This window comes from Pezoporus wallicus, unplaced genomic scaffold (assembly GCF_028554395.1).
Source record: "Pezoporus wallicus isolate ANWC-B61680 ecotype Strahan unplaced genomic scaffold, APGP_CSIRO_Pwel_v1 contig_14149, whole genome shotgun sequence".
Classification (NCBI taxonomy): domain Eukaryota; kingdom Metazoa; phylum Chordata; class Aves; order Psittaciformes; family Psittacidae; genus Pezoporus; species Pezoporus wallicus.
Genome location: NW_026636136.1, coordinates 148,805 through 176,068, shown reverse-complemented (window position 1 = coordinate 176,068; position 27,264 = coordinate 148,805). Strand labels below are relative to the sequence as shown.

Below are 27,264 nucleotides of genomic sequence, written 5' to 3'. Positions count from 1 at the left end.
GAGCCTGGTCCCGCCCGGCCCCGGCGGGCGCTGGGGGCCTGGGCCAACACCAGCACCGACAGCACCGACAGCACCAGCACCGACAGCACCGCCAACACCACGAACACCAGCACCAGCACCAGCAGCACCGACAGCACCGCCAACACCACGAACACCAGCACCAACACCAGCACCAGCGCCAGCAGCACCAACAGCACCACCAACACCAGCACCAACACTAACACCGGTGGCGGAGCCGGCTGTACCCCAGGCCATTGTGAGCCCCTTCGCCGCCGCTCCCTCCAGCCGGGAATGCTGCAGCGGGAGCACGGGGCAGGTTTCTCCCGGCACCTGCTAAGCCAAGAGGAAGAAATGCCGGGAAGCTCCCGGGGCTCAGCCCCGGTCCCGGTGCCGTGGGCCTGGGTTCAGTTTCCCCATCCCTGGTGAGGCTCACGGGACCCGCACACATGGCTCGGGGCTCCCTTGGGGGCAGCAGGGAGTGAAATGCCCCGGCATGGAAAAAGGCAGCTCCAAGCCTGGTACCGTGGGATGCCCGGTGGTACCGTGGGATGCCCAGTGATGCGGTGGGATGTGGGCATGGCCAGCTCGGCACTGCACAAGCGTCAGGCAGAACAGCCTGGGCCTGGAGAGGCGAACGAGCATGTACATGTGTGTACATGTGTGTGCACATGGGTGTTGTGTGTGCCAGCGCAGCTGTGCTGTGCCCTGGGGGATGTGTGTGCATGCACATGGATATCTGTGCAGTGCAGCGTGTCCATGTGAGCCACGCCATGCACATGTGTGTGCCAGAGCCGTGCCATGCACATGTGTGTGCCAGAGCCACGCCATGCACATGTGTGTGCCAGAGCCGTGCCATGCACATGTGTGCGCCAGGGCTGTGCCCCTCTGCAGGGAGTGTTCATGCTGGTGCTGCTGCAACCCCATGCCCGTATCCCCATGCCCCAGGGTCGGTCACCCCACACTGCAGCGGGTCTGGCTCACCCGGTGCCCCCGGTGCAGCAGCTGCAGCTCCCGGTGCCGCTGTGATTTACAGGCGCAGGCCCCGGTAATGTCATTTGCCCCAGACCGGTGGCGCCAGGGTGACCGGGAGCCCACACCCCCCCGCCGCCCGCTGCCCCGGAGCCGTGACCCCCAGTCCAGGAACCGTCGGCTCCGACCCCCGGGGCCACCCTACAGGCCGGACCCACGGCTCGCGGCACGGCTGTTGCGGTAGTCACTGTTACCGGGATCCGCAGCCGGGGCTGATCCCGTGCAGAGGGCAGGCGGTGGGGCCACAGCCGGGCCCGGTCCTGCAAGCCAGGTACGAGCGTCCCGATGTGGCCGGTTCGGTCTCCGCGCCCGGGGAGAAAGGAGGGTTGAGGTACCGGGGTGCATCACCAGAGAACGGGGGGTCCGTGGGACACAGGGTCGGTGCTACCGGGAACGGCGGGTCCTGGGAAAGCGGGATCTATGGCCCGGGAGGAAAAGGTCGGTGGGGCTGGGAAAGGTGGGTTCGTGGGAATCGGGGGCCGCGCTACCGGCAACGGCGGGTGGGGGGGAAGAAGGGTTCGTACTGCCTGACTCCGTGCCCCGGGAGCGACGGGTCGGGGGAACCAGAACCCGTGTTACCGGGAGAGGGGGACTCTACTACGGGGAACGGCGGGAGGGTCCGGGGCGTGGGAACGGCGGCTCGGGGCAAACCCGGGTCCGTGCGCCGGGAACGGCTGTGGAGGGGCTCGGTGGGATCGGGAGCCTGCGCGCCCCGGGAGCGGCGGGCGCGGTGCCGCTCCGTGCGCTCCAAGATCCCGGATAACGGCTCCGTGCTCTCGGGAGAACGCCTGGGGCCGGGCTGGGCTCCCGACGCCGCCGAATCCTCCCGGGGGCACGGAGAGGCTCCGCGCTGCTCCCGGTGCCGCGGCTGCAGACTCTCCTCCGAGCTCCGCGCCGCCCCCTTCGTTGTCCGGTGGCTGCTCCGGAGGCTGGAACCGGCCGGAGCGCGGAGGGGCCGGGCCCACCGTGGGGAACCGGGCGCTTCTCCGGGCGATCGGGGCCCGACGGTCCCGTCCCGTCGGTCGCGGGACGACGGCGGAGCCGGTGCGCGAGCCCCGAGGGGCGGCGGGGGGGAGGGGGCGCGGGCGGGGCGGCCCCCCCCCCCCCCCCCCCCCCCCGGGATGCGCGAGCCCCCGCCCCCCGGGGCCGCGGCTCCGCCAATCACGGGGCGCGGCCGCCAATCAGGGCGCGGGCGCTCGGGATTTTGGCAGGTCCCGATGGAGCGGGGCAGAAAAGCGCGCGCCGCCGGGCCCCTGCCCCGCACCCGGCCCCTGCCCCGGGCCCGCTCCGGCCGCCCCGCGCCCGTCGCCCCCCGCCGCCCCCCGGCCATGCCCGCGCCCCGCCGGCTCTGAGCGCGGCCGGGGCATGGAGGCGGCGGCGCTGGCGCGGGAGGGCGGCGGCCCGGGCCCCCCGCCCCACGAGCCCATCAGCTTCGGGATCGACCAGATCCTCGGTGGCCCCGAGCCCGCGGGCCCGGCCCGGGCGGCGGAGCCCGACTACGGGCTCTACGGCGGCGGTTACGGCCCCGCCTGCTCGCTCGGCTCCTACAACCTCAACATGAGCATGAACGTGAGCGTCAACGTGACCCCCGCGCCCGCCGCGCCGCCCGCCGGGGTCATCCGAGTCCCGGCGCACCGGCCCGCGCCCGCCCCGCCGCCCGCCGCGCCGCCGCCGGTGCCGGGGCTCTCGGGGCTCACCTTCCCCTGGATGGAGACGACGCGGCGCATCGCCAAGGACCGGCTCTCAGGTGAGCGCGGCGGGCGGCGATCGACGGCTCCCGACGGCTCCGGCGGTTCCGTCGGCGCGGGGCTGGCACCGGCCGGGGTTCCCTTGCGCTCCGCGGTTCCCGCACCACGGGGTCCTCGCCCCTCGCCCCTCCCCGCTCCACCGGGCGCCCCAAGGGACGCGGCCACCGTCGAGAGAGCGGATCCCGGTGGCTCCGGGCGGACCCGTGAGGTCCCGCCGTGCGCCAGCCTCGGGCTCTGCTCCGTGTCCAGCCGCTTCCCCGGGCTCGGGGAGCACCCGGTGCCGACCCTGTCCTACGGCCACCGGGAGGCTGATAAGAGCCGGAGTGCGGGGGGAGGCTCCTCGGGTGTGGGTACCCGCTGTGGGGCAGCGGAGGGTCCCTGTGGGGCCACGGACACAGGACTTGGTGCTGGTGCTGTGGGAGAGGCTGGATTGGTGGGTGCCGGTGAGGCACTGGGGTGGTGGTGAAGGGGTCCCGGTGCTACTGATGGGGCCAAGCACCCAGTGCTGGGGCAAGGGTGCTGGTTGGTGCACCCCAGAGGGGAAGGAGAGGGGTGCAGTTGTTGGGATGCTGTAGTTGGAGTGCTGTTGTTGGGATGCCGTGATTCTGATGCTATGGTTGGGGTGCTGCAGTTGGGGTGCCGCGGTTGGGGTGCCTCGGTTGAGGTGTCATAGTTAGCGTGCTGTAGTTGTTGTCCTGTGGTTGGGGTGCTGTGGATGTGGCACTGTGGTTGTGGCACTGTGGTTGGGTGCCCTGGTTGGGATGCTGTGGTTATGGTGCTGTGATTGTGGTGCCATTTCTGGGGGGCCGTGGTTGGGGTGCTGTGTTTGGAGTGGTGTGGTTGAGCTGCTGTAGTTGGAGTGCTGTGTTTGGGGTGCTGTGGTTGGGGTTCTGTTGTTGGGGTGCCATGGATGGGGTGCTGTGGTTGTGGTGCTGTGGATGCGGTGCTGGGGAGCTCTGGTGTGGCTCCTCTGGCTCATCCCAGCTCCTTCCCAAGATGGCGGCGCTGCCACGTCCGCAGCGCACGGCTCCATGTGGGACAAGGCCGGGGCCGGGGGCTCTGGGGCTCTGCGAGGCAGGAGCCAGAGCCTGTGGGGGCCCAGCCCAGCCCCAGCAGAGCCGGTTCCCCCCCCGGCCCTCCCGTCATGGCGGCAGTGACGAGGCGCCAGCCCCAGCTCCCGCCTTGGCGCCGTGGTGGGTGGACGAGGCAGCCCCTCCCGGCGGCCATCACTCGGCACCGGGGCCATGGGGTGGGCCATGGGCTGCTCCCGGCGAGGGGCCCCCAGCCCCTCCGGCTGCACAGCTGCACCTGTGGGTACCGTGGCTGCCCCTGCACCGACGCTGCTGCTTGGAGCATCTCAGGGGGTGCCTGGGCTGCTGTGGGCTCTGCCCCATGTCCCTGTGCCGTGATGGGGACCCATGGTGCCCTCATGGCCCGGCCGTGTGCAGCCCTGCCCATGCGGTGCTGACACTGGCAAAGGCTTCGCCATGGGCTGCGGGAGCTGCAGGAGCTGGAGCTGCGCCACGCTCCCACCTTCCTCCACGATGCTTTCTTGTCCCTGTGCTCCCCATGGCTCCGGTTGCAACCGGAGCTGGGATGCGGCACAATGGCCTCACCGGCTCACTCCATGGCCGTGCACACACAGCCCCTTCCCCCGGTAGCCGGCAGCTGGTGGTGTCCAGGATGGACACTGCCGGCACATGGCTGGAGACATCGGCCACCTCCTCCTGGCTTCTGGGGCCCTGACCCCTCACCAGCAGGGCTGGGCAGCTCTGGCAGCACCATGGAGTCTCCTCCCGGGCTGTGGCAGAGCTCAGCACCCCAGGAGGGTGGGTTTGTGCTGCCGGGAGCCACACCAGCCCCTCACCGGCTGTGGGATCAGGTCCCACCAGCCCCGGTGCCCTCCTGCCAGGCCAGGGCAGTGATCGCGCACCGTCGTGGGATGGGGAGGGGTCCTCCCACCGCATCTGGAGCTGCTCCGAGCATCTCTGGGCCGGGGGGAGCGGGTGCGGACAACGCGGGTTTGCATCCACCCACTCCCTGCCCGGCAGCACCGGTGGCTCCCCCCGGAGCTCCCCATCCCCATGGCCCCGAGCATCCCCCCCACTGCCGGCTGCTTCCGCACCGGGGCCCCTCTCTCACGCTGCTTCCCCGCAGCCGCGCTGGCCCCGTTCACCGCCACCCGCCGCATCGGGCACCCGTACCAGAACCGGACGCCGCCCAAGCGCAAGAAGCCGCGCACGTCCTTCAGCCGCGGGCAGATCTGCGAGCTGGAGAAGCGCTTCCACCGCCAGAAGTACCTGGCCTCGGCCGAGCGCGCCACCCTGGCCAAGGCCCTGAAGATGACGGACGCTCAGGTCAAGACCTGGTTCCAGAACCGGCGCACCAAGTGGAGGTAACGGGGACGGCACCGGGGCACCAAGGGGAGGTAACGGGGACGGCGCTGGGGCACCAAGGGGAGGTAACGGGGATGGGCACCGGAGCAGACGCTGCAGTCACCGTGAGCAGGAGGACGGGTCCCTATCCCTGCTGCATCCCCTGGGCATGGCTGAGGCACGGCCCTGCTGAGGGGGAGATGGGGCTGTGGCAGGTGGCTGTGGGGTATTGATGCACAGTGGTGCCAAGGGAGGGATGGGCTGCACAGTAGAGGCTATGGGGCATTGCCACACTGGCACGCAGTGGTGCCGGCAGCAGGATGCACTGCGGTGGGAGGCTGTGTGGCATTACCACAGCAGCACACAGGGGTGCCGAGAGGAACAGGGCTGCAGGGCAGAGGCCATGGGCATTGGCACAATAGTACAGAACAGTGCTGAGGGAAGCTGGGCTGTGGGAGCAGTGGTGGCAGTGGTTGCAGCACTGGTTGCAGTGGTGGTTGTGGCAGTGATGGTTGTGGCAGTGATGGTTGTGGCAGTGATTGCGGTCTTGGTTGCAGCAGTGGCTGTGGCAGTGGTTGCAGTGGTGGCTGTGGCAGTGATTGCAGTGGTGGTTGCAGCACTGGTTGCAGCAGTGGCTGTGGCAGTGGTTGCAGTGGTGGCTGTGGCAGTGATTGCAGTGGTGGTTGCAGCACTGGTCGCAGCAGTGGCTGTGGCAGTGGTTGTAGTGGTGGTTGTGGCAGTGGTTGCAGTGGCGGTTGTGACAGTGATTGTAGTGGTGGTTGTGGCAGTGGTTGCAGTGGCGGTTGTGACAGTGATTGCAGTGGTGGTTGCAGCACCAGTCGCAGCAGTGGCTGTGGCACTGGTTGGAGCACCGATTTCAGCACCGGGTGGCTGTGGCAGTGGTTGCAGTGGTGGTTGTGGCAGTGATTGCAGTGGCCGTTGTGGCAGTGTTTGCAGTGCTGGTTGTGGCAGTGATTGCAGTGGCAGTTGCAGCAACGGTTGCAACGGTGGCTGTGGCTGTGGTTGCGGCACCGGTTGCAGCACCGGGTGGCTGTGGCAGTGGTTGCAGTGCTGGTTGTGGCAGTGATTGCAGTGGCCGTTGCAGCAACGGTCGCAACGGTGGCTGTGGCTGTGGTTGCAGCACTGGTTGCAGCACCGGTTGGCTGTGGCAGTGGTTGCAGTGCTGGTTGTGGCAGTGATTGCAGTGGCTGTTGCAGCACCAGTCACAATGGTGGCTGTGGCAGTGGTTGCAGCACCGGTTGCAGTGGTGGCTGTGGCAGTGCCGGATGTGCCATGTGTGCTGGCAGGAGGCAGACGGCGGAGGAGCGCGAGGCAGAGCGCCAGCAGGCCAACCGCCTGATGCTGCACCTCCAGCAAGAGGCCTTCCAGAAGAGCCTGAGCCAGCCGCTGCCCCAGGACCCGCTCTGCATGCACAACTCCTCCCTCTATGCCCTGCAGAACCTGCAGCCCTGGGCCGAGGACAACAAGGTGACGTCCGTCTCGGGGGTGGCCTCCGTGGTGTGAGGACCGGAGGTGGGAGCCAGGGGGCTGAGACTGGTGCCTCCAGCCTGCAGCAGGGATGGGGCTGCTGCTTGCGGACCCCCAACCATTGGCAGCCCCAGCCCCACCATGGCCCCCCTGTAACCACCCCACAGCTCCGGTTGGGGAAGGTGCTGCTGTGGTTTGACTCAAGCCTGTCTGGATCCCCATTGTGGGACCCCCTGGGGAACCCAGGGCTGGGCCCCCCACACCTCTGCAAGCCTCAAACCCCCCCCACCAGAGGCCCCTGTTCCTCGGGGGGTCCCACTCAGGACCTCCTGCCCACCCATCAGCAGCTCTCGTGCCTGGACCAGACTCGGCTCCCCCCAGGGTAGCTGCAGTCCCCATGCCACAGCGATTGGGACCCCCCCCTTTCTGAGTGCTGGGTCCCCCTCTGCCCTTGCCAGCAGCCGCAGTGGGTCTGTAGCACCTGCACACCTTTGCCTTATCCCGGTTGGAGTTTAGCATCTCTGGATGCTGAACCCGGGCCCATGGCCCCCAGCAGTGGGGCAGACTGACGGACAGGCCTGTGACCCCCGGGTGCTCCCGGTTCCCTGCACCCACCAGTTTGCAGCCCTGGGTCTGGACGTGCCCTCACAGCACCCTGCGATGGACTCGGGGCGGCCAAGGATCGCACCAGCCCCACTTTGGACCTCCTTCGCTCACCCCACAGGGCCTGATTGTGGGGAGCCAGGGGCTCTGCTGGGGGCTACCCCCCCCTTCCTCCACCAAATAGCCCCCCCTTCCCCGGGGACCCCCTGAGTGTCACCCACCTTTACCAGGGACCCCCCCCCTGCCCTGTTCCCCCCCCCCCCCAAAGTTTGTCCGGGAGCCCACCCCCCGCCTGGGGTCAGCTCTTGGTTGATGATGGAGGGGAATGGGGGGGGGGGGGGGTGTGTGTGGCTACAGCCATGACCTTGACCTTAAACTTGACCTTGCCCCCCCCCTTACCCCTCGCCGCTGTCCATGGTGCTGCAGCCGCTGCACGGGGCGGGTGGGAGCCCCGGCGGGGGCTGCGGGCGGGGGGCAGGCTCCTACCGTCCCCCCCCATTGCTACCGGGAGGAGGCGGCCAACCGGAGCCGGTTGCCCCGGGATTGGCTGCGGGTCCGTGACGCGGCCCCGTTTTACCGGGGGTGGAACCGTTTCGGCGCCGCCGCAGAACCGCCGGGATGAGCGCGGCCGAGGGCTGCCCCCGGTACCGGCGGGGGGGCGGCGGGGAGGCGGTGCTGCGCGCCCGTGCGGAGGCCGCCGGTTACCGGAGGCTGCTGCGAGCCCGCGCGGCCGAGGTGGAAGCGCTGCGCGGGGCCGTGGGAGCGCTGCACCGGCGGCTGGAGGGGCTGCGGGACCGGCGGAGCGGGGAGGTCGCCAAGTACCAGGTATGGGGGGGACGGGGGGTGTTGGGGCGCGGGGCCTGGACACCGGAGGGCTGGGGGGGGGGGGGGGGGGGGCGAAATGGGCCTGGGAGGGTACCAGTGGGGCAGAGGCCGGGATGGGGCTGGGGAATCCCATGGAGGGGGGGGTCGAGTGGGGCTGAGAGCGGGGTGCAGAGATCGGGTCGGGGCCTGGGGTCGGGCCGGGGTTTATGGGTCTGGCTGGGGAGGGGACCAGGGTCCGGGGTCCCGAGGGGAGGGGGGGCGGGTCCGGGGGTCGAATTGGGGTCTGTGGGGCCGGGGGGCTGGGACCGGGGGTCGTGTCGGGGTCCGGGTCGTGTCGGGGTGCGGGGGGGTCTCGGGCCGGGGTTCCCGGGCGCTGCTGACGGCTCCGATGCAGGAGCGGGTGGCGGAGCTGGAGCGGGAGATCAGCGAGGCGGAGGCGGAGATGCTCCGGTGCCTGCGGGAGTACCCGGCGCTGCTGCGGCTGCGGATGGCGCTGGAGGCCGAGATCGCCGCGTACCGGTACGCGGGGCGGGGGGGGATAGGGCGGTCGTGGGGGGCGCGGGGCTCAGCCCGGGCCTGTCTCTCTGCAGGGAGATGCTGGAGGGGGAAGAGCTGCGTCTGGGCGGGCTGGGGCCGCCGTGACCGGAGCCCGGGCCCCCGACCCCGGACTTCTGCACCTCAGGGTCCCCCGAGCCCCCACTCGCCCCTCGGGACCTCTCGGGACCCCCGCAGCCCCCGTTCTCCTCCTCCCCCGTGCCGCGGGATCCCTGGGCTCCCGTCCCTTGCCCTGGGCCCCCCAGCCCCCGCGGGGCCGCACATTCACCAGCCTCTCCGGAGCAGCAGCGGGGCTGGGGGGCCCCGGCCCGTGTCAATAAAGCCCCGTGGCATCACCGGGAGCCGGCCCGTCTGTGAGGGGGCTGCACCCCGGGCACCCCCTGCACTGTTGGGTCCGAGGGTGCTGCGGCCGTGTCCCATTGGGCTGCTCGGATGTGGGGTCTGACCCCGTCCCGCCTGGCTGCAGCCCCTCACCCCGGGCTGGGCACCCTATGGGGTGAGTGGGCCTGTGCCCCAGTGGGAGCTGAGGGCCCCCCAGTGCTGGTAGTGGACCCTGACACACCCCACCATGGCCTCATCCTGTCCTAGCACCCTGCACTGGGGCTGTCGCTCAGGCAGGGTCCAGCACCCCAGGACATGGGCATGGGGGGCTGCCCCCCAAACGTGCCCTCTTGGTATAGGGCAGCACAGGCTGCCCCTACGGCTGGGGACATGGCCCCACCCCAGCCCCTAGAAAGGATCTGGGGAGGTAGAAGGGGATGAGGTGTGGGGGAGTCCAGAGTGTCCATGTGCTCCAGCGGGACAAGGTTCTGGGGATCTTTTCTGGCCAGGGATGGGGATGGCCACCTACATGGCCTGGTACACGTGTGCACACGTGTGTTGCATGCCTGCTTTCAGCCATGGGTACTGACCCAATGGGCAAGCCCAGCACTGGTGGGAGCAGGAACCCTCCAGGAGCTGTGGGGCAGCGGGGGCCTGGCACAGGCCTGTGACCCCCATGGAGCAGGGGCCAGCCTGGGCACCTTGAGCACAGGAGCCCTGCTTGGGCCATGGTGCCGGGGCACCCAGCACCCCACACAGAGACCAACAGGGCTTGTGGTGGGAAAGCCAAGGCCAGTCTTTAATAGAGGCAGAAACCCTCTTCCAAGCGGCCAGGAGGTCGGTGATGGGTGCTGGTTGCTGCCACCCCGGGGTGCCCCCATGCCCCAGGCACACGGAGGTGCAGTGGGGCAGGGGATGGGTGCGAGGTCTCGGGCTGCCCTCGGTGGGCTCAGAGTGCTCGCAGCCGGCGCTGCTGGGCTGCCCCGGTCCCGTGCCAGGGGCTCCAGGGGCTCCAGGCGGGGCTGGTGTAGGGGTCCCGGCAGCTGATGCGCACCCGCTGAGCACCGTCCCGCAGCCACGTCTCCTCCTCGCCCTCCACGTATTTGTCGGCCTGCGAGGGGTCAGGATGTGGCCCCGGCGCCCCGACACCAGGGTGGGGGACACCGGCACGTGCCCGGCCCCAGCGGTGCCACTGCCTGGTGTGGGCAGTGCTGGAGGGAGCAGAGGGGACAGCCGGGGGTGACAACTGATCACCCCAAGGAGAGGAGCAGAGCAGTGGGGAGGGGGCCGTTGCTGAGCCCCTGCAAGTCCCTGTTCCTAACGGCACCCCCGGGTGTAAGGAAGAGCCCAGGCTGCAGTGGGGATGGGCAGGGTGGGAAAGGGTAGGACGGGACGGAGGCAGAATGGGCACAGGAAAGCGAGGACACCGGGGGCCACACGCAGGGATGCGCTGGCCAGGCCCCCCCCCCCGCTGTTACCTGGGTGCCATTGGGGAGCTCGTACTGCAGCCGGTAGAGGAGGGCGAAGTAGGACCGGGGGAGCGGCCAGGAGGCCGGGGGGGCCCAGGCCAGGTGGAGATGCTCCCCGCGCCGCTGCATGGCCAGCTCCTGCGGCGGGTCGGGCCGCACTGCGGGCACAGCGGGGCTCAGCACCGGGTGCAGCCACCCCCGGGCCCCCTCCCAGTGCCCCCCCGTGGCCCTGCTCACCGATGTCGCGGATGAAGAAGTGGCTGGAGAAGCTGATGTAGGAGGTGTCCGAGAGCCCCTCCAGCTGCAGCCGCAGCGGGCGCAGCTCCTCGGCGAAGGGGCAGAAGAAGGGGTCCACGAAGCTGGCGTTGAAGCGGCCACGGCGGCGGGACGCGGGCACCCACTCGCCCAAGGAGCCATCGCTGCAAGGGGGGGAACGTGAGGCAGGGGAACAAAGGGGCCGTGGGGGTGGCTGGGGTCCCTGGGACACGCACCTGAGGGTGAGGCGGGCGCGGAACACGGCGGAGCGGGGACCGGCCCAGGAGCAGCGGAAGGAGCCGCGGTAGGACTCAGCCTGGCAGGACACGTTCATCCCCTCCTCGCCTGGCGGGGCCGAGGGAAGCTCGGGCGCTGCATGGGGCCGGGAGCGCTGCCCGTGCCCCGCCCAGCACTCGCGATCCACGAGCATCTCCTGGTGCCCAGCCTGACCCCAGCTCCCTGCATCCCCCTGCCCCGTAGTCCCCGTCACCCCATCGCCCCCATCACCCCATCGCCCTCATCACCCCATCATCCCCATCACCCCCATTGCCCTCATCACCCCATCGCTCTCATCACCCCATCACCCCCATCGCTCCCATCGCACTCATCACCCCATCACCCCATATTCCCCATCGCCCCCATCGTGCCCCCCAGCCCGGCTGCACGCACGGGTGCCGCTGACCACCACGTAGATGGAGTCCAGCAGCACACCCCCGGCCCAGCAGCTGTAGTTGCCCGCGGCCGGCAGGTCCAAGCCGAGGATCGTGAGGGTCTGACCCTCGGCCACCAGCTCAGCCATGGGCTCCGGCTCCCCGTTCTGCGTCCAGGTCACGCTCTGCTCTGCAGTGTTGCACTTCACCACCACGTCCCCATTCAGCTTCCCCACCCGAACTGGAGAGGAGAGGCAGAGCCTGGGCTCCGAGGAGGGCCCTGGTGGGGCAGACCGTCCCCCACGCCACGATGGGGCTGGTGCCCCCTTGTCCTGGCACACCGTGTCAGAGGTCCGTCAAGGGCCATCCTTCTCCATGGTCCTCATTCTGTCCCATGACCCCATGTCCATCCCCCCCCGCTCCTGCACCCCACATCCATCCCCCGGCCCCATCACGCAGCTCCCACTCCCCAGACCTCCCATGCCCCCCCTCTAACCCCCCACATCAGAAGAGCTGCTCCGACCCAGGCTCGTGTTGCCCCACATCAGAGGGATGTGGAATGTGGGTTCTCCCTGCTCACTTCAGCTGTGTGGGTCCTGCACCACCACCCCACCCTACCCCCCCGGTGCCTCCCTTCCGAGCCCCCCCGTTCCGTCAGGGCAGGACTCACACTTTGGGGGGAAGGCGTTCAGGGAGTCCGCAGGAGCGAGGCACAGCACCAGCCCCACCAGCATCAGCATCTGCGGCGGGGAAGGAGGGAAGGGCAGCCCCATGCTGGGAGGGGCCAGCCGGACCGCAGGAGCCGGTCGAGCTGGGGTGCAGGCAGCAGGACCCCGCGGCCCCGGGCGAGTGGTGCAGTGTGGGACAGCCCCACTGATGGAACACCCCAACCCTTCCCACTGCAGCCCCACTCGGTGCCCACAAGCAGCGGCTGCATTGTTCCCCGCAGGCAGCACCTTCCCTGCTGCCCAAAAGCTTGGGCTGCAGCGGCAGAGCCTCCAGCACCTCCAGCATTACCGGTACCCCCGGTACCCCCCAGCACCCCCAGCACCTCGCGCTGTTCTCACCTCTCCCGCGGCGTGCACTGCTCCGGGGTCTCAGCCTCGGCCGGGGGCACACGCGGCCGGTTTATAGGGAGCCAGGACCCCGCGGGGCTCCCCAAGGTGCGGCCAAACCGCAGCCCCGGTTCCCAGAAGAGGAGAAAACCCGCTCCGGGTGGAGCCGCTCCGGGGCCGCTCAGCCCCCAGCCCCCGGCAGGGACTCGCCGCTGGCGCCTGCCGGGGCATCGCGGGCCGTGAGGGCGGGTCCGCACCGGCAGCCGCCGGGCGCGGGGGCAGCGCTGGCACCGGGTTGGTGCCGGAGCCCCGGGTGGTCCCAGCTCGCACAGGGAACCCCAGGAGCGAGGGTTTGCCCATTGCCCTGTGCCGCATCCACAGCCCAGCCACGGCGGGAGCAGGGCCTGCAGTGCGCGGAAGGGGACACCGAGGTCCAGCAGCGCCTGTCCCGCGGGTCTGCTGCGGAGCAAGGCCCTGGCCGGTGGGGCTGTGATGGGTCCCCAAGGGCAGGAACGGGTCCTTGCAGGGACTCGGGGTGTCTCACCCCTTCCCTCCCCTCCCACGGCTGCTCCGGTCGCATGGATTATCCCATGGGATGCTGTTCCAGGACAGGGATGTGGGGACAGAGGAAGTCACAGCCCCCAGCCTCCTCTTTCCTGTCCCCACAAGCCTTCTGCCTGCTCCTCCACACGGCTGAGGGATGGGGGAGGGGATCTCCACTCCCCACGGCGGGGCACCGGGCACTGGCATGGGGCAAGGGGACGAGACAGCCCCAGTGCGGGGCAGGCACCCCCGGCAGGGAGGTGTGAGCTGCTCCCGGCCACTCCGGTTCTGTGGTTCCTAGAAGGCGAAGGGGAAGCTCGGGCTCGGAGGAGGCTGCAGGGGAAGGAGTGACCTTCGAGGCACTGCGGCAGGGACAGGGCCACGGAGCCTCCAGGCTCTTTCCATGGAACAGCAAAGTCCGATGTGTGGGCTGCGGGGAGGGAAGGGGGGGGGGGGGGCTGTTGGGATGCAGCACCTATGGCAGTGGGGGAGTCCGATCCTGGGGCAGGGCTGGAACTCAGCACCCAGAGCACAGCGCTTGTGATGGGGTCCCAGCCCCCAGGCAGCAGCTCAGCCCTTGGCCCTGGAGATGGGACCCAGGACAGGAATGGAACGCATGGAGTGCAGGCAGGCCAAGAGCAAGGTCCTGCTCCTGGGTCAGCACAACCCCCACATCGAATAGCCTGGGGGAGAAGGGATGGAGCAGCCTGAAGAGAAGGACCTGGGTGAGGAGGAGCTCCCCATGACCTGGCTTTAGTGAGTGTTTGAGCCCAGAACCCCCCCGTGTGCTGGGTGCACCCCCAGAGCATGAGCAGCAGCTCAGGGAGGGGATCCTGCCCTTCTGCTGTGGGATGGGGAGACCCCCCCTGCAGTCCTGATTCAGGCACAAGAGGGACGTGGAGCTGGTGGAGTGAGTGCAGAGGAAGCTGCGGAGCTGCTGTGAGGGCTGGAGCAGCCCTGCCCTGGAGCCAGGCTGAGAGAGCCTGGAGAAGAGAAGGCTGCTGAAGGGGAGACCTCAGAGCAGCTCCAGTGCCTAAAGGGGCTGCAGGAAAGCTGGAGAGGGGCTTGGGACAAGGGCCTGTAGGGACAGGCCAAGGGGAATGGCTTTAACCTACCAGAGGGGAGACTGAGATGAGCTCTTAGGCAGAAGCTCTTCCCTGTGAGGGTGCTGAGGCGCTGGCACAGGGTGCCCAGAGAAGCTGTGGTTGCCCCAACCCTGGTAGTGCTCAAGGCCAGGTTGGACACAGGGGCTTGAAGCAAGCTGCTCCAGCGGAAGGGGTCCCTGCCCATGGCAGGGGTTGGGGCTGGAGGAGCTTTAAGGTCCCTTCAACACGAGCCAGTCCAATTCAATGATTCTATGACTGCTGGAAAGCTGAAGGGGACCTCGGGAGTGACGTGGGCTCCTCGCTGTGGTGGAGCACCCTCAACTGATCCCAGGGAGCAGGAGCTGGATGCTCACACTGGATGTACACACTGGGTGCACACGTTGGATGCTCATACTGGATACACACATTGGGTGCAGTCACTGGGTGCTCACACTGGATGCAGTCACTGGCTGCACATGCTGGATGTAGTCACGGGGTGCACACGCTGGATGCTCACACTGGCTGCAGTCACTGGCTGCACACGCTGGATGCAGTCGCTGGATGCTCACGCTGGATGCAGTCACTGGCTGCACATGCTGGATGCACACACTGGATGCAGTCACTGGCTGCACACGCTGGATGCTCACACTGGATGCAGTCACTGGCTGCACATGCTGGATGTAGTCACGGGGTGCACACGCTGGATGCTCACACTGGCTGCAGTCACTGGCTGCAGTCACTGGATGCTCACACTGGATGCAGTCACTGGCTGCACACGCTGGATGCTCACGCTGGCTGCAGTCACTGGCTGCACACGCTGGATGCTCACACTGGATGCAGTCACTGGCTGCACACGTTGGATGCTCACACTGGCTGCACACGCTGGATGCTCACACTGGCTGCAGTCACTGGCTGCACACGCTGGATGCTCACACTGGATGCAGTCACTGGCTGCACACGCTGGATGCTCACACTGGATGCAGTCACTGGCTGCACACGCTGGATGCTCACACTGGATGCAGTCACTGGCTGCACATGCTGGATGCTCACACTGGATGCAGTCACTGGCTGCACATGCTGGATGCTCACACTGGATGCAGCCACTGGCTGCACATGCTGGATGCTCACACTGGATGCAGTCACTGGCTGCACATGCTGGATGCTCACACTGGATGCAGCCACTGGCTGCACATGCTGGATGCTCACACTGGATGCTCACACTGGCTGCAGTCACTGGCTGCACACACTGGATGCTCACACTGGATGCAGTCACTGGCTGCACATGCTGGATGCTCACACTGGATGCAGCCACTGGCTGCACATGCTGGATGCTCACACTGGATGCTCACACTGGCTGCAGTCACTGGCTGCACACACTGGATGCTCACACTGGATGCAGTCACTGGCTGCACATGCTGGATGCTCACGCTGGATGCAGTCACTGGCTGCACACGCTGGATGCTCACACTGGCTGCAGTCACTGGCTGCACACGCTGGATGCTCACACTGGCTGCAGTCACTGGCTGCACACGCTGGATGCTCACACTGGCTGCAGTCACTGGCTGCACACGCTGGATGCTCACACTGGCTGCAGTCACTGGCTGCACACGCTGGATGCTCACGCTGGCTGCAGTCACTGGCTGCACACGCTGGATGCTCACACTGGCTGCAGTCACTGGCTGCACATGCTGGATGCTCACACTGGATGCAGCCACTGGCTGCACATGCTGGATGCTCACACTGGCTGCAGTCACTGGCTGCACATGCTGGATGCTCACACTGGATGCAGTCACTGGCTGCACATGCTGGATGCTCACGCTGGATGCAGTCACTGGCTGCACACGCTGGATGCTCACACTGGCTGCAGTCACTGGCTGCACACGCTGGATGCTCACACTGGCTGCAGTCACTGGCTGCACACGCTGGATGCTCACACTGGCTGCAGTCACTGGCTGCACACGCTGGCTGCACACGCTGGATGCTCACACTGGATGCAGTCACTGGCTGCACATGCTGGATGCTCACACTGGATGCAGTCACTGGCTGCACACGCTGGATGCTCACGCTGGATGCAGTCACTGGCTGCACACGCTGGATGCTCACGCTGGATGCTCACACTGGCTGCAGTCACTGGCTGCACACGCTGGATGCTCACACTGGCTGCAGTCACTGGCTGCACACGCTGGATGCTCACACTGGCTGCAGTCACTGGCTGCACATGCTGGATGCTCACACTGGATGCAGCCACTGGCTGCACATGCTGGATGCTCACACTGGATGCTCACACTGGCTGCAGTCACTGGCTGCACACACTGGATGCTCACACTGGATGCAGTCACTGGCTGCACACGCTGGATGCTCACACTGGCTGCAGTCACTGGCTGCACACGCTGGATGCTCACACTGGATGCAGTCACTGGCTGCACACGCTGGATGCTCACACTGGCTGCAGTCACTGGCTGCACATGCTGGATGCTCACGCTGGATGCAGTCACTGGCTGCACACGCTGGATGCTCACACTGGCTGCAGTCACTGGCTGCACACGCTGGATGCTCACACTGGCTGCAGTCACTGGCTGCACACGCGCTGGATGCTCACACTGGATGCAGTCACTGGCTGCACATGCTGGATGCTCACGCTGGATGCAGTCACTGGCTGCACACACTGGATGCTCACACTGGCTGCAGTCACTGGCTGCACATGCTGGATGCTCACACTGGATGCTCACACTGGCTGCACACGGTGGATGCTCACACTGGCTGCAGTCACTGGCTGCACACGCTGGATGCTCACACTGGCTGCAGTCACTGGCTGCACACGCTGGATGCTCACACTGGATGCAGTCACTGGCTGCACATGCTGGATGCTCACACTGGATGCAGCCACTGGCTGCGCTCACCGGATGCAGGCACAGGGGGCACCTCCCGCTCCCACCCACCCGCGGCCGCAGCTTCCCCTCCGTTTCTGCAGAAGAGCCTCGCCTGCGGCGGGGAAGCCCCGGGGCAAAGGCCAGGGCTGCCCTCGGCGAGTCAGCGGCCGCGGCGGAGGCGGCGGGCGCAGGGCGCGGGCGCCGCACGGGCAGAAAGCCCCGGCGCGGGCGGCGGGGATGGACACGAGGCCGGCAGCAAAGGTCGCAGAACTTTATACAGGAGAGATCCACGAGCGGCCCCTGGCGCTGCTCCCCCGGCACGGGGGGCACGGGACGGCCTCAGCCCCACGGCAGCCCCCGGAGAACGCGGGCTGATGGAGCGGGGGGTTCCCTGCGCGACTCCTCGGGGCCGGCGCTCCCCGGCCTGGGCTCTGTCCCGGGGCCGGTCCCGGTCCCGGTGCCCGCGGTGCTGCTGCGGAAGCCGCAGCCCGGCCCGTGCCTCCCGGTGATGGATGGGGTCAGCACCGCGGCTTCCCCCCCGCCGGGAGCTCCCCGCTCCCCGGGGTCCCGGCCAAGCGCAGGCAGCCCCGACGCGGGGCTCCGGCGGCTGCGGCTCACTGCAGCACACACACCTCCTTGTCCTCATCCTCATCCTCATCCCCGCCACCGGGCGCTGCTCCCAGCGCTGTGGGCACCGTCGACGCGTCCTCCCCAGCCGCCACCTCCTCACGCAGCGCCATGAGCAGGTCACGGCTCTCGCTGGGCGGGAGGTTGCTCAGGTAGTATTGCGGTGCCAGCGCCACCAGCCTGCGGGACAGGGACAGGGAGTGACCCGGGGGTTCCCAGGGCTCTGCCGCGCTCCGGGGCCAGGCCCTCATCCCCCGGTGCTCACATTTGGGGCTGGATCTCCGAGACCACGCGCAGGCAGTTGTCCTGCGAGATGGTGAACTCGTGGTACAGCACCCACGGGGGCAGGTGCCGGGGGTGCTGCCGCAGCAGGTAGCAGCAGGTGGGGGGCAAGTGGGCCACGTGCTTGTGCGTCAGCATCACATAGTTGCCGGAGCCGTCGATGTCCCGGGCTACCTGTGGAGCGCATGGGATGGGAGCGGGGATGGAATGACCCTCCCCGTCCCGCAGCCGGACCCCACAGCCCCTGTCCCACCTTGAGGAAGTATCCGGAGATGAGGGCTCTCTGGATGTTGCACACATTGGCGTGGGTGCCGAAAGCAGGAGGGGACACGGGCAGCTCGATGCGCTGCATCACCTCCAGCAGCTCCGCGCGCACGGTGCCGGCCAGCCGCAGCGCAGCCGCATTCACCGCGTGCTTGCGGCACCAGCCCTCATCCGCCTCATCTGCGGGACAGCACCGTGGGGACAGTGAGGACAGCACCACGGGGACAACGAGGACAGCACCATGAAGACAGCACCAATGGGGGCAGTGAGGACAGCACTGTGGGGAGAGCACCAATGGGGGCAGCGAGGACAGCACCATGGGGACAGCACCAATGGGGGCAGCGAGGACAGCACCATGGGGACAGCACCAATGGGGCCAGTGAGGACAGCACCGTGGGGACAGCACCAATGGGGACAGTGAGGACAGCACCGTGGGGACAGCACCAACCGGGGCAGCGAGGACAGCACCGGGGGGACAGGTTCAGCACCCTGAGGACATGGCTGGGCAAGAAGAGACCCCAGCGGGTGGCCTGGCTGGGCTGGGTGGTCCTGGGCCATGAAGCCAGGAACTGCAGCTCCCACAGGCTGCATCCCCTCAATGCAGAGGGGACAGTGACCAAGCAGAGAGGAGGGCCCTAGGCTGGGACCCTCTCACAGCTAGGGTGGGCACTGGAGGGGTCACGAATGTGGCTGCAGGGCTTGGTCGCAGAAGGAGCAGGGGACTCAGGATACAAGGGTGAGCCAGGGACACAGAGGGGGGGAGCTGAGGACACCCCGGCGCCGCACTCACGCTGCTGGAAGGCATTGAAGATGTTGATGAGGGTGAAGTGGTCTCCGTCTGGGTGCAGCAGGGCCCGGCGGTGCATGGCCACGGCCTCCTCCATGTGTGTGGCAGGCGGCAGGAAGCAGGGGGAGGCTGGGACGGAGCAGAGGGAATGTCACCATGGGTCCCCAGCACCACCCCGGCCAGCGCTGGTCTGGGGAGCTGCAGCCCCCCCCACGGTACCGGTGAGCATGGCGGCCAGGCTGACCATCTCCTCCACGCAGTCGAACTCGCAGGACGCGATGAGCGCCTTGGCCAGCTGAGGATCCAGCGGGAATTCCGACATGATGATCCCCACCTCCGACAGGTTCCCGTCATCGTCCAGGGCGGCCAAATAATCCAGGTCCTCCAGTGCTTGCATCAGTGATTCGGGTGCTGCGGCGGGGTCGGCGGCTGCAGCACCAGGCAGCCCCCCCAACCTCCTCCTGCACCCACGGGACCCTCCGGCCCCTCCCCAGGACAAGCCGGGCTGCAGGCAGGGCCGTGGCCATGGCTCCGGCCCCCACCAGCCCCGGGCAGTACCTGGCCGGTCAAGGAAGTCGCACTGGCCCATGTCGGCGATGTCCAGGCGCTTGAGCAGCAGCACGAGGCGGCTGAGGCTGGTCTCGCTGACGTGGGGCGCGGGGCTGGGCGGCAGCCGCTGCTCGTAGAAGGACTCTGAGTAGAGGCGCAGGCAGGTGCCTGGGGAGAGGGGCCGTGAGCCTGCGCCGCCAGCGCCAGAACCCCCCAGGTTTAGGTGCGGTTGAGGTCTCACCCAGGGGGCTGCCGGCAGCTCGCTCCATGCGGGACTGGGCCTGGCTCTTGCTGATGGGCCGCAGGACCTGGGACTCTGCCCGGATGCGTGGGTTGTAGACCTGCAGCACAGGAGAGGTGAGGAGGGACCTGCACAGAGGAGCCCCCCCTGCTCCCCAGCCCCTCCATCCTGTTGGTGCAGCCGCCAAGGCCTGGGGCAGGTCCTGTGCCCTGCACAGCATCCCCCAGCCTGGGTCTGCACTGAGCAGATGACCCAGACCAACGCTTCCATGCTGTTCCCTCCACAGAATCACCATGGCCTATCCCCACCTCCCACCCCACCCCATCCCATCCCACCCACCCCATCCCATCCCATCCCACCCACCCCATCCCACTCCTCACGCTGCGCAGCTCCAGGCCGGTGTCGATGACGAAGCGGATGCCGCCCATGGAGAAGGAGGCCTCGGCCAGCCCGTGGCTGACGACGACGCGGCGCTCGCGGCTGCCCTCCTCCAGCCCCTCGTAGAGCCTCTGCACGGTTCGGCCCACGCCAGGGTGCAGCGGCAGCACCAGCAGCGGGCCCAGCCCTGGGTGCAGCGCGGCCGCCTCGCCCCGCAGGGCACTGCAGGCCTCGGTGATCTCCTGTGATGGGGACAGAGCTGAGCGGGGCCCTGCACCTGCAGGGACCCTTCACAGCAGAGCCCACCTCCTGCAGCTTAACCCCAGCAGCTCCTGGGTCCCTGGGGCTCCCCACACGCAGCTGAGGGGGGTCACGGAATCCCAGCATGGGTTGGGTTGAAGGGAGCTTAAAGCTCCTCCAGCTCCAACCCCTGCCACAGGCAGGGACCCCTTCCACTGGAGCAGCTTGCTCCAAGCCCCTGTGTCCAACCTGCCCTTGAACACTGCCAGGGATGGGGCAGCCACAGCTTCTCTGGGCACCCTGTGCCAGCGCCTCAGCACCCTCACAGGGAAGAGCTTCTGCCTAAGAGCTCAGCTCAGTCTCCCCTCTGACAGGTTAAAGCCATTCCCCTTGGCCTGTCCCCAGACCCTCCCCTGCCCCGTGTCACAGAGCACCCCCCACATGCCATGGTGCCCCCACCTGCTCGCTGGCCATGAAGAGCAGGATGTGGCCAGGCTCCTGCCGCCTGTGGATGTCCAGCACTGCCTGGCAGGCAGCGGCGATGCGGCCGCGCGCGGGCGGGTCTCGGTACAGCAGCGCCGGGGGGTCCCCGTGCGCCGGCACCCGCACCACAGGGGGGTCCCCACAGAAGGCGCGGAGCCGCTCCTCCATGGCCGGCGAGGTGACCACCACCACCTTGAGCGCGGGGCGCTGGCGCAGCACATCCTTGAGCAGCCCCAGCAGCACGTCCGTGGGCACCGTGCGCTCCTGCGCCTCGTCCAGCACCACCACCCCGTACTGCCGCAGCAGCGGGTCCGACGTCATCTCCCGCAGCAGCATCTCATCCGAGCAGTACCTGCCATGGGCCGCCCCGTCAGCAACACCCGGCACACACCGTGTCCCCCCCCACCAGCGGCAGCCCCCCCCCCCCAGCCACCGCCTCCCCCCCGGAGCTCCCAACCAGGCCAGGCTGGATTAAGGGATTACCCTGCAGCCGGCACTCAGCAGGATTAGAGCGTGGTGTAACCGGTGCTGCGGCGCAGGCCCCGGGGCCGGTACCTGAGGATAGTCTCCGTGGTGCAGCAGTCCTCATGGGGCACGCAGTAGCCCACCTCGTGGCCCAGGTTCAGGTCCATCTCGTCCGCCACGCGCAGGGAGAGGCTGAGGGCGGCCAGGCTGTGGGGCTGGGTGCAGGCCACCACCCCGTGGGCGAACTGCAGGGATAGGGCGTACTCCGCGCACCACTGTGGGATCTGCAGCGGGGAGGAAGCTGCTCAGGGACTGGGACAGCGCAGCCACGGCCCCAAGCACCGGGCTGCTCCCTTCCCATCCTCATCATGGAGCAGCGCCCGCCATGCTCCCAGCCTGGTTTGGGTTGAAGGGACCTTAAAGCTCCTCCAGCTCCAACCCCTGCCACAGGCAGGGACCCCTTCCACTAGAACAGCTTGCTCCAAGCCCCTGTGTCCAACCTGGCCTTGAACACTGCCAGGGATGGGGCAGCCACAGCTTCTCCAGGACACCCATTCCAGTACCTCACCCAGGGCAGTCCCCAGGGATCTGGCTGTTGGGGTCTTCCAGGAGCACCCAACAGTCCAGGCAGGACTTTCCCCTCTCTGTTATTGTCACTTCTGCACTCAACAACCTGCAAATGAGCCCCCAAACCTCCTCACCCCATGCCTGCAGCTTTCTGCCACCTTACAGCATGCAATAGCCCCGGCTCTCACATGAAGGACATGGGACAACAGCTCTGCCTCCACCTCCCCAGGGACAACAGGGCTGGGGGCTGCGTGTGGCCAAAGGCACCAGTTCAGCCAGAGCAGAGCCTCCAGGCCCTGTGTGACAGGACTCCAGAGGCATCTGGACAACGTCCTTCAGAACGTGCTTTACCTTGTGGTCAGTGGCAGGCAGTTGGACAAGGGCATGGGTGCAGGACCCACCATGCTCAGCTATAACCAGCATGGATGGAGCTGGAGTGGAGCAATGTGCCTGTCCTGGGCAGTGTCAGTGGCCAGCTCCACGAGACCCAGACCCTGCAGCAGCTGCAGGTCTAGGGCAGGGGCTCGAGCATCCTCGTATGGGGCCAGAGGGATCACAAAGTGTCCCAGGAAACCCCACGCAAGGGATGGGGCAGGAAGCGCTCAGAAGCAGGCACTGCCCAAGCACCCTCCAGGTGGTGCAGGATGGTCTCGGGGCCATGTGGGTGTCTCCTGGCCATGATAAGGGGGAAGGGACCTGGCCTGTGCATCACCTCTTCCCGTTCTGGGTGGGAATACCATGTCTGAGGGGTGCTGGGGCACCAATATGGATGGAGCCGTGTCCCATGGGCTGCTCAGGGCACGGTGGCACAGCAGGGATGCCCCCAGGGCAGCTCAGCCCCGGGGCCAGCCCAGGCCAGGCCCCGCACAAAGGCTTTAGTCCTGAAATCTGGCACCCTGCGGTTGGCTGGTGCCAGGGGATCACGCCCAAGGGAGGAGGTTTGAGCACAGGGCCCTGGAGCCAACACCCACAGCTCCGAGCCTGGTGGCTGCCACGCAGCACCCAGTGCGCACCCAGCCCCGCACCCAGCCCCGCGGCTCCGGCAGCTCCCAGCAGATCCCTCCCCTGGCCAAAGTCTGCCTTATGGCGTCTCCGACGCCGCGCCAGGGCTGTCAACAGAACCAGCTCCGGGAGCACCCCGGCCCTGCAGCTACGTCCCGGTCCCGGTGCTGTGCCCTGCTCCCGGCTCGTGCCGAGGCTTTGCCCGGGGCCCCAGTGCCTGCCCTGGCACATCCTGGCACGGCCAGGCTCTGCAGCAGCCCCACACCGGGCTCACCGCGGGGCACGCTGCTGGGCACAGCACCTGTGGGGCCTCGCAACCCCCGTGCCCCCAAGCCAGATGATGCCATGGGGGAAGGAGCAAGGGCAGAGCATCCCTGTGCCAGGGTCCCACCTCGCAGCACCACAACACGGCCCTGCTCACCTGGGTGCTCTTGCCGGTGCCAGGGGGCCCGGACACGAGGACGATGCCGCTGTTGCCTTCCAAGTGCTCCATGAAGCTGTACTTGGTGGTCCAGACGGGCAGGTCCCGGCGCTGCCGCAGCAGCTCGTAGTAGCGGGAGGAGAAGGGCAGCCCATCGTAGGGGTTCACCTCCAGGTCGCCACCGCAGCCCAGCGCCGGCTCCTCCTCCTCGTCCTCCTCCTTCTCCAGCGCGGGGCCGGGGCCGTTCCGCCGGGGCGCGGACCCCGGGGCCCCGTTGCCGGCCATGGCGAGGACACGGCGCCGAGGCTGCAGGGGTGGGGAGGTGGAGAGGGGCGGGGACGGGCCGGGGCTGATCCCCACTCGCCCGCGTCCCTCGGAGGAGCCCGGTGCTGCCCACCGGCCCCTTACACCGGGGGGGACCTGCGGGGCACAGGGGACCCGGCAGGGCAGGCAGGGAACCCGGCTGGGGTGCGGGGACCAGGGGAACGCAGTTGGGGAACCACGGCGGGCTCTGTACGGGGACCGGGCCGGGGCGCGGGGCAGCGCGGACCCCTCGGAGGCAGGCGGACAGAACGGCACGGGCCGGGCTGGGGGCACAGCGGGGAGGGAAGGACCGGGCAGGGCACAGAGCACCGGGAGCGGACGGGTCGGGGCCGGGTGTCTCGGGTCGGCCCCCCCGAACCGCGGCTCCGGCTCCGGTTCCGGTTCCGGTTCGGGCCTGTCCCGGCCACCGCTCACCTGCGGGCGCCACCGCCGCCTCGGGCCCAGCCGCGGGAGGCGGTCAGGTGACGGCGCCGCCGTCACGTGGCCCTGCCCGCGGCAGCCAATCAGAGCTCAGGGGCGGAGCCCAACTGCCGGTGGAGGCGCGACCCGGTGCGTGTGTGATCAGTGTCACCGGGGGGACCCGATCCTGGTGCGATCTCTGCCGGAGCCCGCCCCGAGCCCTACCGCCAGGCGCGCTCCCCCGCCGCCGTTCCTCCTCCGCGGGCCCGGAGCGCTGCCCGGCCCTGGCTGCGGTGCTCTCCTGGTGCAGCTCCGCGCATCCCGGTGCCTGTGCGGGGCCACCCGGTACCGGGCATCCCAGTGCCGGTCAGAGAGTGCCGGTGCCGGTCCGGTTATCCCAATTCCCGTGTTGAGCATCCCGCTGCCGGTCCGAGCGTCCTGGTGCCGGTGCTGTACAGCCGGTGCCGGGACCCACGCCCAGAGCGGGCGCTCTCCGCTCGCTGTGGCTCCCGGCGTGCGGTGGCGGGGCCAGCAGGTGGAGCTGCCAGACCGGCAACGGCCCGGCCCGGGCACGGAGCTCCCGCCGGCGCGGGGGCAGCTGGCAGAGACCGGGCGGTTCCTTGCGGGCCCCGGGACTTCGGCGCCGGAAGCCGCTGGGAGGTGTCCAGGATCCCCGGCTGCCGGCGGGAAGGGATGCTCTGGGCCTGGCTGCCGTTACCGGTTACAGCTTTGCCCCACTGCCTCTCGCACCGGCCCCAGCCACAGCTCCCCAGGTGCAAGGTCCTGTGCCTGGGGCAGGGCAATCAACAGCACAAACCCAGGCGGGGGGATGAAGGGATGGAGCAGCCCTGAGGAGGAGGACTTGGGGGTGTTGGGTGAGGAGCAGCTCCCCATGACCCGGCTTCAGTGAGCGCTTGAGCCCAGACATCCCCCCCCCCCCCCCCCATGTGCTGGGTGCACCCCCAGAGCGTGAGCAGCAGCTCAGGGAGGGGATCCTGCCCCTCTGCTGTGCTCTGGGGAGACCCCCCCTGCAGCCCTGATCCAGCTCTGGGGCAGCAGCACAAGAGGGACGTGGAGCTGGTGGAGAGAGTGCAGAGGAAGCTGCGGAGCTGCTGCGAGGGCTGGAGGGGGCTCTGCTCTGGAGCCAGGCTGAGGAGCAGGCTCGGGCTGGGGGGATCAGCACGCGGAAGGAGCCTGGCGCTGCCTCAAGGCTCCGATGCAGATGAGAGAGCAGCAGCCAGGCCAGGGCAGGTCCTGGGTGCCGGGGCTCCTGAGGCCGTGTTGGGGGAGAGGGCTCGGCCAGCGCTGGCGCGGGGCGAGCATCCGGTCCCCGTGGCCGGCGGGTGTGCAGCCGGCGGGAGGAAGGAAGTGGCTGATGCTGAACCATTGCTTCACTCCCCATCCCGGTGCTGCCGAGAGCTCAGGGCTCACCGAGCCCTGGGTGCTGTCGTGCACCCCGCCAGCACTTGCACCGTTGAGCCCTGTGCACCGAGGGATGGGAGGGGGCATCCTCGAATGGAAAGGCTGAGGCCATGTCCCAGCAGTGCTCATGCGGAGCGGTGTGGTTGGAGAGGGACTTCTGACAGGGACCTGGAGGGGCAGGACAAGGGGAATGGCTTTAACCTGTCAGAGGGGAGACTGAGATGAGCTCTTAGGCAGAAGCTCTTCCCTGTGAGGGTGCTGAGGCGCTGGCACAGGGTGCCCAGAGAAGCTGTGGCTGCCCCATCCCTGGCAGTGTTCAAGGGCAGGTTGGACACAGGGGCTTGGAGCAAGCTGCTCCAGTGGAAGGGGTCCCTGCCCGTGGCAGGGGTTGGGGCTGGAGGAGCTTTAGGGTCCGTTCCAACACAGTCTGCGATTCTATAGTCCGAGCCCAGAGATCCCTGTGCTTCCTGTCTGGAGCTGCTCTTGCTCCCCGCTCCAGCCCCGTGTCCTGCTCTGCCGGGCTCTGGCAGCAGTGCTCAGCTGCAGGGTCTCACGATGCAGCAGCATCACCCGAGGCCAGTAGCCCTATCACACCCCGCGGTCAGCACCGGGGACCCATCAGAGCCCAGGCCCTGGGGGCTCCATCCCCATCACCCAGCACGGTCCGGGAGGGCCCCGGAGCCCCCCCTCTGTGCGCTGAGGAACCGGAGGTTTGCACAAGCCGGTGAGCCCCACGTGACCCGCGAGCAGCGCGGCGGCAGGAGGAACCCACGGCCGCCCCGCGCCCGGTCTGCACGGCCCTGGCCATGGCCCCGTGGCTGCCCACCAAGGAGGAGAAGTACGGCGTGGGTGAGTCACGGCACCGCCGTGTCACGGCGTGGCTTGGCTTGAAGGGACCTTAAAGCTCCTCCGGCCCCAACCCCTGCCACGGGCAGGGACCCCTTCCACTGCAGCACCTTGCTCCAAGCCCGTGTCCAACCTGGCCTTGAGCGCTGCCAGGCATGGGGCAGCCACAGCTTCTCTGGGCTCCCCGGAGGGGTGTGGGGCTGGGCGATGCTGACAGTGACCCCGTGGCCCCACAGCCTTGGGCTAAGACACGGCGGGTGATGGTGGTTGGGCGATGGTGACCAGTGCCACGGTGCAGGAAGGGACCGTGTGCCCCTGATGCTGGGGCAAGAATGAACCCCGGGGCCACTGGGGGGCTGTAGAGTGGGTGATGGGGACCCAGGGCACGGGGCTGAGAAGGGTTGGTGATGGCAGCACCCATGTCCCTGGGGCAGGGCTGATGCTGAGTGGGATGGGGAGTTGTGGGGAGCTGTGGGGCTGGTGCTGGTTGGGATGGAAAGCTCTGAGGAGCGGTGAGGCTGTGGGGCTGAGCAAGCCTGGTGTTGGCTGGGATGGGGAGCTGTGGCGGGCTGTGGGGCTGAGCAGGGCTGGTGTTGGCTGGGATGGGGAGCTGCTGGGAGCTGTGGGGCTGAGCGGGGCTGGTGTTGGCTGGGATGGGGAGCTGCTGGGAGCTGTGGGGCTGAGAGGGACTGGGCAGAGCTGTGGGACAGGGACTTGGCACGGGATCCCTGCAGAGCTGTGGGTTGGGCTCAGCCTGTTGAGGGGCAGAAGCCTCCACCCGAGCGGTGCTCAGTGTGTTAAGGCAGTTGCTGGCACACGGATGAGCTGCTCTCGAGGCGGTGTCTGGGGCACCCCGGAGCCACCGCTATAACTTACCCCAGTTCTATGTGAGCACTCGCTCCCCGTGCCCCGCACCGGCCGTGGCAGCCCTGTTCCTGTTCCCGTTTCTGGCCGGGGCCGTTCCCGTCCCCCGCCCCTGCGCCCTGCCCAGGCTCTGCGGCAGCACCGGAGCCAGCGCTGAGCCTGCGGGGTCCTGGGCAGCGCTGGGGCTGGGTCCCTCTCGTGTCTGCTGGAATCCTGCCCTGGTTGGGCCTGG

The 27,264-nt window shown here is 68.4% G+C and overlaps 5 protein-coding genes across 5 annotated transcripts in view; 3 read left to right on the top strand and 2 right to left on the bottom strand.

Moving 5' to 3' along the window:
• The first annotated feature begins 2,394 nt into the window (after positions 1–2,394).
• TLX2 (T cell leukemia homeobox 2) lies at positions 2,395–6,847 on the top strand. The gene is made up of 3 exons (XM_057399074.1): positions 2,395–2,776; positions 4,935–5,172; positions 6,460–6,847. Exons 1-3 carry the CDS (start codon positions 2,395–2,397, stop codon positions 6,674–6,676), a joined length of 837 nt encoding a protein of 278 aa, XP_057255057.1. The 3' UTR covers positions 6,677–6,847.
• Positions 6,848–7,588: 741 nt separating this feature from the next.
• Positions 7,589–8,958, top strand: LOC130593725 (alpha-internexin-like). Its single transcript, XM_057399075.1, has 3 exons — positions 7,589–8,068; positions 8,463–8,587; positions 8,659–8,958. Exons 1-3 carry the CDS (start codon positions 7,862–7,864, stop codon positions 8,708–8,710), a joined length of 384 nt encoding a protein of 127 aa, XP_057255058.1. The 5' UTR covers positions 7,589–7,861; the 3' UTR covers positions 8,711–8,958.
• Positions 8,959–9,893: 935 nt separating this feature from the next.
• On the bottom strand, positions 9,894–12,563 carry LOC130593723 (interleukin-12 subunit beta-like). The gene is made up of 7 exons (XM_057399072.1): positions 12,386–12,563; positions 11,989–12,058; positions 11,338–11,559; positions 10,905–11,013; positions 10,651–10,832; positions 10,423–10,571; positions 9,894–10,055 (listed from the first exon to the last, which is right to left on the bottom strand). Exons 2-7 carry the CDS (start codon positions 12,056–12,058, stop codon positions 9,894–9,896), a joined length of 894 nt encoding a protein of 297 aa, XP_057255055.1. The 5' UTR covers positions 12,386–12,563.
• A 4,565-nt stretch (positions 12,564–17,128) lies between these two features.
• DQX1 (DEAQ-box RNA dependent ATPase 1) lies at positions 17,129–23,605 on the bottom strand. The gene is made up of 11 exons (XM_057399098.1): positions 23,178–23,605; positions 21,278–21,471; positions 20,699–21,074; positions 20,002–20,241; positions 19,622–19,721; positions 19,390–19,548; positions 19,051–19,242; positions 18,835–18,960; positions 18,034–18,224; positions 17,764–17,954; positions 17,129–17,678 (listed from the first exon to the last, which is right to left on the bottom strand). The coding sequence occupies exons 1-11, from the start codon at positions 23,460–23,462 to the stop codon at positions 17,486–17,488; spliced, it is 2,247 nt and encodes a 748-aa protein (XP_057255081.1). The 5' UTR covers positions 23,463–23,605; the 3' UTR covers positions 17,129–17,485.
• Positions 23,606–26,036: 2,431 nt separating this feature from the next.
• LOC130593736 (dedicator of cytokinesis protein 2-like) overlaps positions 26,037–27,264 on the top strand; it is a 48,670-nt gene continuing 47,442 nt past the window's right edge. Inside the window, exon 1 of the mRNA XM_057399096.1 lies at positions 26,037–26,171. Within this exon, the coding sequence (XP_057255079.1) occupies positions 26,129–26,171 (43 nt within the window). The 5' untranslated portion in view covers positions 26,037–26,128. The remainder of the gene's footprint in view (positions 26,172–27,264) is intronic.

Coding starts and splice junctions, on each gene's coding strand:
- LOC130593723 (XM_057399072.1), bottom strand. CDS start 12,058: ATGCTGATGCTGGTGGGGCTGGTGCTGTGCCTCGCTCCTGCGGACTCC. Junction 11,014..11,337: donor CGTGGTGGTCAGCGGCACCC/GTGCGTGCAGCC, acceptor CGGCCCCGCCAG/GCGAGGAGGGGATGAACGTG. Junction 10,833..10,904: donor CGCGCCCGCCTCACCCTCAG/GTGCGTGTCCCA, acceptor CCCCCCTTGCAG/CGATGGCTCCTTGGGCGAGT.
- DQX1 (XM_057399098.1), bottom strand. CDS start 23,462: ATGGCCGGCAACGGGGCCCCGGGGTCCGCGCCCCGGCGGAACGGCCCC. Junction 21,472..23,177: donor GCACCGGCAAGAGCACCCAG/GTGAGCAGGGCC, acceptor TCCCCGCTGCAG/ATCCCACAGTGGTGCGCGGA. Junction 21,075..21,277: donor ACCACGGAGACTATCCTCAG/GTACCGGCCCCG, acceptor GGCCCATGGCAG/GTACTGCTCGGATGAGATGC.
- TLX2 (XM_057399074.1), top strand. CDS start 2,395: ATGGAGGCGGCGGCGCTGGCGCGGGAGGGCGGCGGCCCGGGCCCCCCG. Junction 2,777..4,934: donor CGCCAAGGACCGGCTCTCAG/GTGAGCGCGGCG, acceptor GCTTCCCCGCAG/CCGCGCTGGCCCCGTTCACC. Junction 5,173..6,459: donor AACCGGCGCACCAAGTGGAG/GTAACGGGGACG, acceptor GTGTGCTGGCAG/GAGGCAGACGGCGGAGGAGC.
- LOC130593725 (XM_057399075.1), top strand. CDS start 7,862: ATGAGCGCGGCCGAGGGCTGCCCCCGGTACCGGCGGGGGGGCGGCGGG. Junction 8,069..8,462: donor GGGAGGTCGCCAAGTACCAG/GTATGGGGGGGA, acceptor GCTCCGATGCAG/GAGCGGGTGGCGGAGCTGGA. Junction 8,588..8,658: donor GCCGAGATCGCCGCGTACCG/GTACGCGGGGCG, acceptor GTCTCTCTGCAG/GGAGATGCTGGAGGGGGAAG.